This window comes from Dermacentor andersoni, chromosome 4 (genome assembly GCF_023375885.2).
Source record: "Dermacentor andersoni chromosome 4, qqDerAnde1_hic_scaffold, whole genome shotgun sequence".
NCBI lineage: Eukaryota > Metazoa > Arthropoda > Arachnida > Ixodida > Ixodidae > Dermacentor > Dermacentor andersoni.
This window is the reverse complement of record NC_092817.1, coordinates 80,416,541-80,431,262: the sequence shown is the minus strand read 5'-3', so window position 1 is coordinate 80,431,262 and position 14,722 is coordinate 80,416,541. Positions and strand designations below refer to the sequence as shown.

The 14,722-nt window shown below is 45.2% G+C and overlaps 1 protein-coding gene across 1 annotated transcript in view; it reads left to right on the top strand.

The window, feature by feature from the left end:
* LOC126536357 (adenosine deaminase-like) overlaps positions 1-8,703 on the top strand; it is a 39,729-nt gene extending 31,026 nt beyond the window's left edge. Inside the window, exons 6-9 of the mRNA XM_050183289.3 lie at positions 1,310-1,455; positions 3,554-3,795; positions 4,769-4,895; positions 8,315-8,703. Of these exons, the coding sequence (XP_050039246.1) occupies positions 1,310-1,455; positions 3,554-3,795; positions 4,769-4,895; positions 8,315-8,506 (707 nt within the window). The 3' untranslated portion in view covers positions 8,507-8,703. The remainder of the gene's footprint in view (positions 1-1,309; positions 1,456-3,553; positions 3,796-4,768; positions 4,896-8,314) is intronic.
* The last annotated feature ends 6,019 nt before the right edge of the window (positions 8,704-14,722 follow it).

The following is a 14,722-nucleotide window of genomic DNA, read 5'->3' as shown; positions in this document are numbered from 1 at the left end:
GCTATAATCAATGTGCAATGGCAATGGCAAATAATGTCTACAAAAAGTTCATATGTGGAACGAAATACAATAGCAAATATATTTGTATGCATCGGCGCAATGCTTGTAGTGCCCTGCCAAATCTTTGTGACTTTATATGGCGGTCACTTGACCAAAAAAAGAGCTTATAAAGGCTCTGATTCTTTTTGCCAGCTGCACATGACCATATCCTACTTTTGCACGGGCAATCTTATTGATTCTAAATAGGTAACAAGATGATTGATCTCTCACGTTTCTATTTGATATCGAGTAGTTCTTACGAACGACAAGCTAATTGATTACAACTTATAGAGCCTAGACGAGCACGGCGACGGCCAAATGAATGCAATTCTTGCAGGGAAAAAAGGGAATAATCTCTTTGAGTCCAGCTTTTCATTTTTAGTTACGAAAAAAAAGTTTTCTTATGCGCAGTGGTATTCTTACGCCACTCTGAGACAGCCGTATCGCGACAAGCTCACTTTCTTTAATGGTTGATAACGTCAACTGCCACTTGTATCAGTTCTACAAAAATAAAGTTAAAAATATTTCTGAAGTAACAATCATATATCCCAGGCCCTTCGACCTGGAAGTGTTGTTTACGCCGCAGCCAACAAGCACAAAGCAAAAGCGCGCGCTGGTTAATTTAGAAAAAATCCGGAGCCAATTTACATTGTTGTTCAACATTAGAAAGCATACGTTCAGCCGCCGTTTTCTGCACAAAGGACCGCATGAAGTTATTCACGTTTACACATGCACATGTATGTTGATGTGTACATAATACTGTTTATGCAAATGTATATTTCATATTTTGCCCACAATCGTTAGCATGGGCCTGTTCGTGCACATATTGTATGTACATGTGTGCCATTTCTCTCGCTGTTGCTTCGGTTAGTTGCGTGAAACACGTCCCTCGTGATTATTTACGGTGGTGGGGACTTATTCGGTGCTTACTGAAGAACCATGAAGAATCATGTGCACATAGATGCGTTCAGTACATTGTGTTGTTTTGTTCGAGAGCAAAGAAATAACTGTTTCACGGCGCCAGCATTTTCCTCTAACCTTCATGGTTTGAAAACGTTGGGCGTATAGGAAACGAGAGGAACGAAAGAGGACACAAACCAGGAGCGGTGTCATTGCGTTCCTTATTTGGTTGCTCTCACGTGCGCTTATTCTTTACGCCAAGTTTTTGAAACCACGAGCACTGACCAGCTCGCTACACCTTTCTGCCTTTCTCCGCAAACACGTGTCAATGATTAAAGCGTATCAGCAGGAAACGGTCATTGTCCTTCAGAGTGGGCGGAGGAAGTGGTCAGCCTGTGCCACGAGTACCGCAAGCAAGGCGTCGTCGGAATGGACGTGTGTGGAGTGTTCGCGCCCAAGAGGACCGAAACGGAGGGAGAGGAGATCCTGCACCCTGAAGTCATCAAGGCGTTCCAGGTGCGAAGGCTGGCTCGCCCAGCGTGTGCTGTTCCCTATCTGTTCCCTATCGACTGCTCCCCATCTTGAGCTCTATCGAAAGACTGCTCCACGAGAGACAGGAACAGTCTTTCGATAGAGCGCTCGCACAATATAATGTGTCTTGTCCGACTGCTGTGCTTAAACGGCTACCGTTTGGGAGAACGTATGAAGAGAAGAAAGCGTAGGACTATGTGTAGAAACCCGTGTTGAGTGAACTAGAAGTCATCTCCACAAACACTTAATTATAACGTTCCTTACCCGCCTTAATAATTTGGGGGGTTTAACGACCGGGCACTGCACATGTTTTGGCCGTTAGGACACCGTAGTGCATACCCCAGCTGCCGATGTCCTCAACTTGAGGCTTCGACACAAAGGTTAGATGTTTTTGTGAAACGTCAGAAATTATGTATGTGCACATCTATATGACTGCAGAACATTGCAGCTCCAGACGCGTGGATGGGGGAAATAAATAGTTATCCATCTTATCAAAGTAACGTTATAGGATGCATATTCTTGAGATATAAACCAGCCAAATACGAAGGACAATGACGAATTTTTCTAATGCAAAAATTTTTGATAGAGGCAAGAGCAAGAAGGATCGTGAAATTCTCGAAGCGTATCACATGAGCATGCAAGGGGATAATTGCATCAGCACAACTTCTATCTCACTGATGCAGAAGGAGCTAAGTTTCTTATCGCACTGGCGCTAGTAGCTACTTGGTATGCTTTGCAGTCAACGTTGTGTTGTGTGTGGTTTGGCTCTTCTGCTGCGTATGCTCGCCTGGTTTTCCTGGGAGACAGGTTTTTTCAATAAAACGCAGTTGTTAGTCCGGTCGTTGTGTGTGTTACGTCTCTCCTGTGTTCTTCGTATTTTGACTGGTTTATATCTCAAGAACATGCACGAACTGACCCAGATCGCAACTCTTTTTCTATAGGATCTAAAGACGACTTGGTGTCACATAGTCGTAATGATTCTTGAACTTCACCGCAGTTGCACTTATCTGAACTTCAGTTCGCGATGATCTAAAGACATTAGTGCGCTGCATATTGAAACAAGCGCGTGCTGCATTAGATGAGTTTGCTTGCATGCATGCACGCTACTCAAAGTTGATTAGCTCATGCCATAGGCGTGCGCAGGGCCTTTCTATTAGGGGGGGGGGGGGTAATATATTGCTATATTGGCTCAATAGCATACGGGTAATCATACATGTTTTTCGTATTCTAGCATGCTTATTACCTCTTTCACTTGTGCTCGTATTTGAAACTGCTGTTCTTGAAATGGTGGTTACGAGACCGCCAAACTGCCAGTCGATAAGCTGAGTATTTTTCGCGCGCTTCTCCGCTTCTGGCTGAATGAGTAGGATGGCAGGGCTGATATACCTACTATATTAGTAAAACATTAGAAAGTATAAAAATTTAAAAAAATACTGATTTACCGTAGAGTCAGAAAGAGATGTCAGGCAAGAAGGGAAGGTATTAGAAGCAGGCCTTCCCGTTATTTAGAACGCTTTAATTTAATGTTAAGCTACAGGGACAAGAGGACATGTTATTTTAGTAGAATAGAGTCTGCTTTCCAAGAACGACTATATCTAAAAAGCATACTAGGTCCTGCGCCTTCTTCAAAACAAAGGTAAGTTTGAATTTTCTGTTCTCATTCCTGCAAGACATCAGCTTAATTTAGAAGCTCTAGCATAACTATGTGTATGCGCAAGGATGCACAGAAGGCCACACAGATTCACTCTTTCCCGTTTCCTTTCTCTACTCTCCATTTTTCTAAGCGCCTGCGCAGGGTAGCAAACAGGATGCTCGTCTCGTTGACCATCCTACCTTTCCACTATTTGCTTTCTCTGTCTCTCTCTAGCGTATCCACATCAACACCGTCCTCTCTGCCTCACCTGTACGGACCATGCTCTTTTATTTTCGTGCTTTTTCTTTTCTTTTTCGTCCTCGCCCTTCTGGAACTTTTCTGTCACAGATTCCCTTCCCTGTCTAGTGTAGCACGTAGCTGCCTACGTACACACTGGCAGAATTCTCTGAGTTTCGTTAATGAGCTCTCTCTCTCTCTCTCGTAATCCAGAGAGCAGCCACCCTGGGCGTGCACCGGACGGCGCACGCGGGCGAGGCAGGTCCGGCCAGCAATGTCTCCAGGGCCATCGAAGAACTGCGCACGGAGCGCATCGGGCACGGTTACGCCGCTATGCGCGACGGTGGCGACGCCTTCAAGCTGGCTATATCCAAGAACATCCACTTCGAGGTCTGCCCCAACAGCAGCTACCTCACTGGAGCCGTGAGCCCCGGAGAGAGGCATCCCATGCTCTGGTGCGTACTCGGCAGAGTACTCGAAGAAGTCTAGCGCAACGTTAGTGCAGCTATACGCCACGTCTTCGCACCCCGCGTTATTCGCTTATACGTACGTAGAACGCCTCACCACTTTTATTGTGCCTTATTCATTTCACATACGCAACAGCAGGTGGCGGTGTTTTTGTTGTTGACCTAAACGTTTTGAGAATTGTCATGGAACTTGGGTTGAAGTAAGCAGTGGACGTTATCGAGAAAACAGGGTATAATTAACACGTAAGGGTGGGGTAGTTGGGAACCTGGCATTGATGTATAAATCCAGCGCGTTTAAGAAAAAAAAGTGAAGAGAACAGGACAAGAGTGCTAAGTGAGGATAGTTGGTGGAACATCGACATACTGAACAAAGAGTGCAGGCAACGGGACTACGGCAAAACAACAACTCAGCGCACGTGTTGTCTCCGCGCGTAGCCACGTTGCCAGTGCTGTTTGTTCAACAGGTCGAGTGAACAAGGCCGGAGTAATCAAAATATTTTCTTCCAATTTTTTTTGTTTATCTCTTCACGCATCGTCGTTCGTCGGAGCTGCGCTCCGCCTACGTTTATTATCATGACGAGCCGGTCGTGAGCGATGGATGATTCTACCTTATTCGTTCATAAAAAGCGCTTGAATTGCCCAGCAGTGTCGAAGCCGAAGTTTTCCCAGTGCGTGCATCATGCCTTTCTCGAGCACCCGTATCCGCGATTGGGATGAGCGCTTGGGCGACCATAGCCGTAATAATGTAACGATTCTATTCCAATTCGTTTCCTTCGCACGCTTCGTCAGTAGGCCGAATGGCGCTTCGTCGTCGTTATCGCTAGAATCAACCGGTGAGTGATAAGAAAGGAATAGAATCGTGACAAAGGGATTGCTACATTCCTGCTCATCTCTACGTGCGGCCCCGTCCCGAAGAACGCAAAGGTTATGCGCCTGCTATGTGTTGTTATATTCTGTGCAGTCTACGGGACCACTGCGCTAGCTACTCGTTGAACACGGACGACCCAACCATCACGCACACGAGAATCTCGGACGAATACCAACTGGCGCTGAAGCTGGGATTCCGGCCCGATGACATCTTGGAGTCGGTGAGAGCGCCTCGTTTTTCTTCTGTTTGCCGAAAATGCCAGTCTGGGACATGGTGCAGAAGACCAACACTTACATGTGTGTTACCCCGAAGCCAAACAACGCAAAACTTCTGCGATGGGAGATAAAGGTGAACACTCCCTTGCGCGTTAGTTGGGAATAAGATAAAATTACACGCGTCATGCGCCTCTTATCACAGCATTCAACTGAATCGTTCCAAGAAAGATTCGCTTAACATAGACTCTACCAAATGCGTTGGATCTGATTCTTCTTCCATTTTGTTTTTCCCTTTTCCTCATTGGGACGCACGAAGCCGCGCCTGCTTTATCAGCGCGATCGGCCACTCAGCGGAATGAGCGATAAGAAATTAATATATACAAATGAAAAGAAAGCTTACAGGGTACCGCTCCAAGTTGCTCACAGGTTACATTCCGGTGCCACGCTGTTAAGAAACGCGCGGTGTATGACACCTTATTCGGGTTTGTTTTCCACTGGCGAACGCAAACGAGGAGCGGTTGCGGCTTTTGCATGCGTCAGTCGGCGTAATCAGCGTTTTCTTGACATGCAGTGCGGCGTTTACATCAATGATCGAGAAATATACGACTCAGTTCTAAAACAAACAATAGTGATACGTATTATACGCGCACCACGATGTCAATACGCGGGTGCTTTTGCATTCAGCTGTTTCTTCCGATATTTAATTTGCAGTCGCCTTTGCAACGAACTCGCGCTCAGCAGGAAAAAAAAAAAAAAACGAATCTGTTGAACCACGTTGAATCTGACCTTGAAGGAAACAGCCCCTCAGTATGCGAACCAAGGGCCGAAATCACGAAGCGTTTCGTTTTCATGAAGTCTCCACCGTTGGACGAATGTTTTCGCCAATGATATCTCCAACATTACGATTAGCGAGGCCTGCTCTTACGGACATTTGAAACGCACTTTGTCGTGAATACGAGCGCTGATTGCAACTGCGTGTATATGAATGCGACAGTATAGCGCACCGCATTTGTTAGCACGACACGGTAATCCTGTGTGACAGCTTTATCACATGGCGCATTTCCCTTCGTCCGAAGCAAGTTGGAACTTGTTTACGGCAAGTGCATTTAGGCACTGAGGAGGGGGGGGGGGGGGGGGGGGAAGGACACACACGGGCTGCCATATCACTATTTTATCTCTAACCTTCGATGCGATTAGGCCGCATTTACATGCACCATGTGAGGCGACTTACCGCGTCTCGAACTACGCCCTCCTGTCGCATTAATTTGATTCGACCTCCTGGTGCATTAGCGCCGTTTACAGAGGTGCGATGCGCTAGAAATGACATATGTGCCACTAGTCGCATTCATGTAAACACTATACTTATGGCGGAGTGCTGTTGGGTTGGAACAATACATATGTAAGTTAGACAAACAGCGACGCCAAAAATTAAGATAATTAACGTTACGGATCTGTTGGGCTTATATCTCTCAATGCGTGTCTAAGTGACTGTGAACATTGTGAACTCTGAGTAGCGTGTGAACATGGCTCACACGTGCGAGGTGAATTGTTAATCTTACTAAACATTGTCGTTGGTTTTTCTCTCTTTCTTTATCATTGTGTAAATAGTATTTATACTTATATAACCAACATTTCATCACTTCCTTTTTTTTTTTAGCTGCGTATGAATGAAGTTTTACCACCGAAGAGGCCAGTTACCTCACAAACTTAGCCAAGAAAAACAACGACGAAACAATAGGGGAAGCAAAACAAATAAAAAGAACAAGATAAAAAATTATTCTGCTCTGAATCAAGAAAGGTTGTCAGTGTGGCGAATCACGTGATATCTGTTAACCAATAGTTTATCCGCAGGCCTTTATTCCATATGTAAGCTGCTATCTGTGCAGCAATACCAAATAGGTTTTACTCCTGCTAGTGGGTACGATAGTGTCCATTTCGATAAGAGAGGACAATTAATTACAACCTCGCAAGACTTGGACTCCTATAGTCACGAAACGTTCATATGCTAGAATTGTTCGTAAGAACTACTTCCAGTCAATTTTGATGCTGGGCGCGTTATTAGTCAAAGCGGCCAGTCAAAGGCAAAGATAATGAATGAGACGCTTTGTGAATGCGGCCCCAAGTTTTAACAGCGCGACACAGGACACAGAACTAAGAGAAAAGACAGAATGCTGCAACGAGGTGCTTTACTTCTGAAAGCGCCGTATAAACACATGTCGAAGGCACGCACAAAGGCAAATCGATCAGCAATGAAAAAAATTTAGTTATTATGCCAAATGAAGCGGACGGGCACCTCAGGCGTGATTCTTCACGTGACAAGATGCTGAAAGCTCAAGTACCTCACAAGGGAGCTGTTAGAGGTGCTGTCTTATTATTTTACAGTTTTCAAATATAAGAGTGCAGCTATATATCTGACTGTTGTTCATTTAGCATTGTGCCGTAGAAAGCTGCTGGTTACAATTATGTACACAGGTAAAGACACTTATCTGGAACGCTTTCCTGACGGCTAAACAGCTGCCAGAGCATGATGTGACCAGCAGGGCGAGAGAAGACAAGGCATTTCGCACATGCTCGCATGCAGCCGTTTCGCACGATTTGTTATCGCTATAGCTGTCGTTAGCGCAATAAGGAGAGAGAGAGAGAGAGAGAGAGAGAGAGAGAGAGAGAGAGAGAGAGAGAGAGAGAAGGGAAGGGAGAAAGTAAAGGCAGGGAGGTTAACCAGGCTGAGTCTCGTTTGCTGCCCTACATGTGGGGAGGGGAATGGGGAGTAAAAGAGAGAGATAGAGAAATAAGAATAGGGTGCCTAGAATTCTAGCCACCCTAGTACGGAGCACGCGGCTAATGCGTTCTGGAGAAGTGGTGCAGCCAGAAATTTTTTTCTTGGGGAGGCACCTCCTTGACTGGAGAGTGGAAATGGGAGGGGGTGAACGGTGTCCCTCCCTCTCTCCTCCTCCTCCTTCCGGCTACACCACTGCCTTGACCTCTGTACAAACCAGTCAAAGTGAGTACGCTGCTGGCGTATACTGATGTACGTGTTGATACGTGTGAATCAGTGCCGCGTACCGCACTTTGCAAGGGGGGCATAAGAATCGGATTGCTCAAGATGAAATGAGAAGCTATTCGCGGTAATTTATTATTACCTTAATCTGAAAATATAAGAGCGAATGTTCACCTCTGACTACTTCTATCCCTTTTGTGTCGAGGTGTTAAAATCGGCTAGTTGCAGCGACGTGCCAACCAGGCAAGCTGCAGCTTGCCGTTGACGTATGTCGACACAGATGCAGGCCCCTTACGAGACAATGGTACATGACACAGTTGGGGGAACGGGCAAAGAATCGGGTAGTTTAAGATAGAGTGAGAAGTGTAAATGACAAATAGGTGTTATTTGACTTACTCGTCGCTGTTTTTTCTTTTTTCTTTCAAGAACCGGGCCGCCATTGAGGCATCCTTTCTTTCGCCGGAGGAGAAGAGGGAGCTGCGGAAGAAGTTCGAACGACTCAACGCCTCGTCGAGCACGAGCTGCTGCTTCTACGACCACAACCCGAAAAAAAGCGTTAAAAACGGCGACGTCTCGCCGAACCAATTGGCACCTAACAACGCCATAGTTAGCCACTAATATGTGGCGAACGCAACAAAATGTCTCCCTCAGCGTCTTCTCTGGAAAAACAAATAAATAAATAATAAGATGACCGACATTACTACAGACCAGGGCCGCAGACGTGTGGGGTTTTGAGTCGCTTTTATTTGTTTGTTTTGAGGGATGGGAAATAATTGACACAGCATGAATAAAATAAACATGCATATTTATTACAACGAATTGATACACCAGCAAATGCTATTAGTGGCAAGTGATATTAATATCTTCTCTCGGCACAGCTGGGGCTTTCGATATTCCTGAGAGGTCAAAGAGACTTCCGTGCATCAAGAGTTTGTTCCGCACATCGGCCTACACTCTGCTATTTATTCATTTATTTCATTTCAAAGTACCTTACAGCTCCCAAGGGGAGCATTGAGTAAGGGGGGCGTCATTGAACAAACGACAACAGAAAACCGATACAAGAGAGCTAAAAATCTGACAGCTAAATATGTTTACAATGATAACGTGCTCGCAAAACAGTGTTACAAATAAAAACGGTAAAGCAGTACAAAGAATTGTCAGGGAAGGAGTGAAAAGCACAGTTCACGGTATATAATATAAAAAGTGGCGCATCACTCGCGCAAAATAACGCACATAGCGCGAGCAGATAAAACAAACAACAAAATTGAAATTAATAAAAAATGTGAAAGAATAAGAAGGCTCAGAAAAAGAGACAATTCAACCCGGCATACAGAACGGCCGACCAGTTTGTTCTTACTGAAGGAGTAACGTACCGTGCAAAATGTAAAGGCGCCTTTGCTAGCTCTCCGGCCTTCTTGCATATTGCGCAGCAAGTTGTTAGCTCATTTGCTTTGTCCTTTTGATACCACAGATTGCCGTTGAGAGGGAAAGTCTTGGTGCCTACGTTGCTCTGAATGTTCGATGTTGTAAGCTCTGCAGCACGTCTGCGCACATTTATCTCAGCACTGTGCGTGTCAATCTGTGCGTGTCTGAATCCGTGCGCGTCTGAATCTGTGTGTGTTGGAATCTGTCTGCGTTATGGTGTCACCACGAGCATTAGGTTGAGAAAGAAAGCCACCATAGCCCATTCAATATGTGAATGTAAAAGAAAGAAAGAAAAACAAAGTAATAGCAAATCGCGGTTTCTTGTCACTGCGGTTCAGAGTTATCGTTTTTTTTTTTGAAACTCGGCGTAAATTATCGGTTTTTATTTTGACTGGATATTTTTGGTTGTTATCGGTGAATATATATATATATATATATATATATATATATATATATATATATATATATATATATATGTGTGTGTGTGTGTGTGTGTGTGTGTGTGTGTGTGTGTGTGTGTGTGTGTGTGTGTGCGCGCGCGTGTGCGTGTGCGTGCGTGTGTGTGTGTGTGTGTGTGTGTGTGTGTGTGTGTGTAAACACGTTTTCGGTCTCTTCTTCCGAGAATATGCATACCGGTTTTAGTATTGCTATTAAAATAAAGTGACTTAGAATGACAGGAGGCATAAAAATTGCATGTTTATTCATCAACTCCGACACGGCGTGCAAGACAGCAACAGCACAAGCGCAAAAGTCGAAGGAAGAAGCAAAGAAAGCTTCACTTTAAAAAAGTTGTCTGTATTTGTTGGCGTGCAATGGCGTGTCGTCGTGGCGTCAACGCGTCCTTTGCGAGAATTCTAAGCGGCGAGAGCCAACTGACCGACTTAATTGCCCACTAGACCTTCTGCCTTCAGGAGCAACCTTATCCCGTTGCCAAGACGCGGATGGTCTATCCAGTTTACTACACACCTACAAGATTGTTTTTTTTTTTTCAGCCTGTTCATTATTTGTGTCCTCCACAGCCATACTGCGGAGGTATTTCATTTTTACTACACTGCATTAATAAGTGAACTTGCTTTCGAATTATATTCTCAAGTAATGTTGTATTCTTGCTATCATTGTTGTACGTAATCTACACAGAGTGATCAGCCACCCCCTAATGCTTTCAATCTTTTCCTGAATACACCCGCCATTGTGATGCAAATAAACGTAAATTGAACTCATTTTCTGATAAATAAACGCTGAATGAAACGCTGACGTCATCTTGAACAAAACAAGCGGCGTAGCGCTCGATCTTATGATGCCCCTATCCGCAAGCTTATTTTTGTGTTGTTTCTTTATTTTGGGGGGGGGGGGGGGGAGGGGGGGCGTGTGCACTTGTACCGTAGAAACGTCCCTCGGAGTCTCTGATGATGATGTGATGTTATTATGCCTAAGGGCATGCTTTCGAATTAAAAAAAAAAAAAAGAGTCTCTGATGTGCTCGTTTTTATTCGCAAGCACCCAATGTAAACTGTCATCACCGCAACTCCATGATGTCCTGGTGGCAGGCCACCATGGCGTGTCGCGCAAGTATTACCACACTGATTTATTTAGGTTGGCATATACTATGTTGTGCGTCATACTTCGCCACATTCATTTTTCAGACTATGCTAGAGCTCGAGAAGGCCGTCCAACTCACTGGGCCCCTTTCCTCTGTTCATTCCTGCATAGTGTGTGTCTATCGCTGTGGTTACCAAATATGCCTAACGGTATGCTATCACTCAAGCCTTTCTGGCGACCTGAGCAGCTGAAGTCGCAGGCTTTCTTAAACACAGCGTTGACGTTCAATATGGCTATCATCAGGTACTTTCCGCTGACTTCGCTTACCGCTTTCTCTCCAGTGTCATCTCTTACACTACTCGCTCGTGCTAGACACAACACAAATACGCAACGACCTTAGTGAAGTATCAATTACACGTTAGTTGACGTGCTGTCCATGTACATTTCCGCTGATCACCGGAGTAGGAGCGTGGTCCTGTCTTTGGTGACATTATCGGTCTACAGCCTCGCTCAACGACACCGCTCGTTATTCATCACTTTTTTTTTTGTCGACAGGAACATAATGCATTTCCTATGAATATGCTTTCGGCTTTAGGTGCGACCCTGCACACCCGCTTATTGTGTTACGCTGACCGCGACTGTTGTCAGAATGAGGCTGCAGCCTCATTCTGAGCTTCGCCGTCACCAGAGAGCACAGAAAGCTGTCTTCACAAACAAACCACAGGGATTCGAGCCCAGGTATTAGCAGCATTCTGCATTTGGGAGCTTTCGGTTTATCTGTCTTCGCACTTCTCGTTTTCGTCACGGACGCAGGCAGAACGGACGCAGAAACGAAAAAAAAGTAAAGATTGCTTGAGCCGCTAGGGCTGACACATGACCTTAACTTTGGCAGGCTACTTTCATTGGAGCGCATGTGGGCTTGCGGCTATGTGCAGGTCGTCGGTCGCCTTAGCTTTATTGTAAATTTGCTTTCACTGACTCTTTTTGCTTAAAAGTGAAACGCCGGACAAGAATGAGACCTACCGTTTTATGTTTTTTTCTTGTTTTCTAGGTTTAAACCAAAAACGCTCATTCCTCACTTAAAAGCAGCACCAGCTTCATCATCAGCGACTTGAACGCTCATTTACACAAATAGCGATTTTTATTTTAGAAATGATATAAGGATACTATATTTCGAGGTCATGTCACTGCCAATACGGGCAGGCACCACGTATCGACGAAAGGGCATCACACTGCCGGTGTACGCGGCAGGTTACTGAGTGATGAAAACCGAAAATACGACTGTTCTCAATTATCGCAAGATATTATACACAGAACACAAGTTATCCGCCACCACGACACATTTTTTTCTCGACGACATCGACACACAACGACGGGCTGATATAATTCTTAAAGGTGTTTAATTTTATTTTTCATCGCGGAACCGCAAGCGCAGGGAGTGCCGCGCGTATACCGTGGTCACCTACTGCAGTCGCGCTCTTTTTCCCCTAGCAATATGGCCGCCGCCGGCTTCACGCGCTCCCGTAGGCGGCGGCTGGGACTGGCACTCCGGAAGTTTAAGTATATAACTTCCTTGCGTAGAAACGACAGCATGGTTGCTAATATATTGTTGGCTCGGATATGTTTGGCACGATGCCCAAGGCGGCACCCTGTCTTCTAACGCGTTCTTGTGTTTGCGTTCGCGTCTCTGTCTTGAAAGGACGCGCACCGTAACATGCTGCAATGGTGCTTGCGTTGAGCTTATGTAAGGCGAGAAACGTTGTTCTAAACTCTCTGTTCTCTAACTTGTACAGTAATACCATGTTTATAGTATTCCCACAATAGCAAGAGTCACGAGTATGTCAACCGTAACCGCAAGTGTCACGGTGGCGTACTGACGACAGTATGGTCGTAACAGCGCAGTTGTAATCCGCAGACCCTGCCACTAAACATGCTTCTGTAAGAGCCATGCGAACAAAAATTTTGCAAGTAAACGCTCTTGAAAAGCGTAACTTACGCAGGAAACAAACATCTGTAAAGTCACAGAAAGAACAGCGCTTCAAGACGGGACACAAAGGAGGAACCACACAACAATACGCTATCAACTTGAAGCGTTGTTCTTTCTGTGATAATGAAACAACTAGCCCGTCAGTCAATCTTTGCAAACCTGTAAAGTTAACCTGACTGCACCTAGCCTTTTGTAATGCTGTCATCAATAGTATGGCTCCGTGAGCATGTTCCTTGCGGCTAGTCCGCTTTCGATTTTTATTCACGCTGTTTTACAGCGAATCTGTATACCTCAACAGTCCAAGGAAAGTTTCGTGTCATTGTGGTAAGCAAAAAACTACCCATACGTGGGCCGACACCAGAGATAGTGCCATGCCGGGCCAACCCGCGGCGGAAGGGAAGCAGGCGTTAAGAGGAAGCTTTAGCTCGTGCCCAACTCCGACGCGGCCTATTCAAATACATGTAAAACGCAAAAACGTTATTATGAGATAACTCCTGGACCGATTTTGATGAAGTTTGTTGCATTTGAAAGAGAAAGTTAAATTCTAGTGACTGTTGGAAGCAGAATTTCGATTTAGGGCTTGAATTTTCTTAAAACGATTTTCAAATATTTGACCGTTTGAAAAAAATAGAAGCACGAAGTTTACAAATTCACATCTCTGCATGAAGAACAGATATCGTGGTTCTGTAAACGGCATCCATTAGATCATTCAAAGCGGACAAATTCAATGTCATTCTACATGTTACGTGAATTTGTTACGTTGATTACAACGGTTTTGCAAAAGTTGTATTTCCCTAAGATTAATTTTTTTTATAATCATGTGTAACATATCAATTTTGTCCGCTTTAGATGTACCATTAGATGCAATTCACAGAATTGTATTATCATTGTTAGTGGTTGAGTTACAGAGTTGTAAACGTGATAGTTTCGTTTTTTGAAAATTTTTGATTTTTGCCAATTTTTAATAAAAAATTGACAACCTAACTCAAAAATTCGAAACCAAAAGTCACTAGATTTTAAGTTTGTCTTTTAAATGCAACAAACCTCGTCAAATTTGGTGCGGTGGTAGCCGAGAAAAACAAATTCTCCTTTTACATGTATTTAGAAAGGAGCACTCGAGCTAAAGCTTCTTCTTAAGCACTCCCTATACGTGGGCCGATCGCGAAGATAGTGCAATGCCGGGCCGACCCGCGGCTGAGGTGAAACAGCGTTAAGCACTCCCCATACGTGGATCAATTCCGAAGAGAGTGCAATGCCGGGCCGACCCGCGGCTGAGGTGAAACAGCGTTAAGCACTCCCCATACGTGGATCAATCCCGAAGAGAGTGCAATGCCGGGCCGACCCGCGGCTGAGGTGAAACAGCGTTAAGCACTCCCCATACGTGGATCAATCCCGAAGAGAGTGCAATGCCGGGCCGACCCGCGGCTGAGGTGAAACAGCGTTAAGCACTCCCCATACGTGGATCAATCCCGAAGAGAGTGCAATGCCGGGCCGACCCGCGGCTGAGGTGAAACAGCGTTAAGCACTCCCCATACGTGGATCAATCCCGAAGAGAGTGCAATGCCGGGCCGACCCGCGGCTGAGGTGAAACAGGCGTTAAGCACTCCCTGTACGTGGGCCGATCCCGAAGATAGTGCAATGCCGGGTCGACCCGCGGCTGAGGTGAAACAGGCGTTAAGCACTCCCCATAGCTGTTGCTGTTTGTGACGCAATGGGTAAGAGATAGTGTGTGTGTGTGCGTGTGTGTATATATATATGGGCTGAAAGAAGACATATGGCGCTCTTTCTCTGTGTTTCTTTTTTCTCTTCTGAACCATTGCGCCACAAACATCGACAGCCAGTGTACGTGGAGCGAGGCCTAATGACATCCAGAAAATTATTACT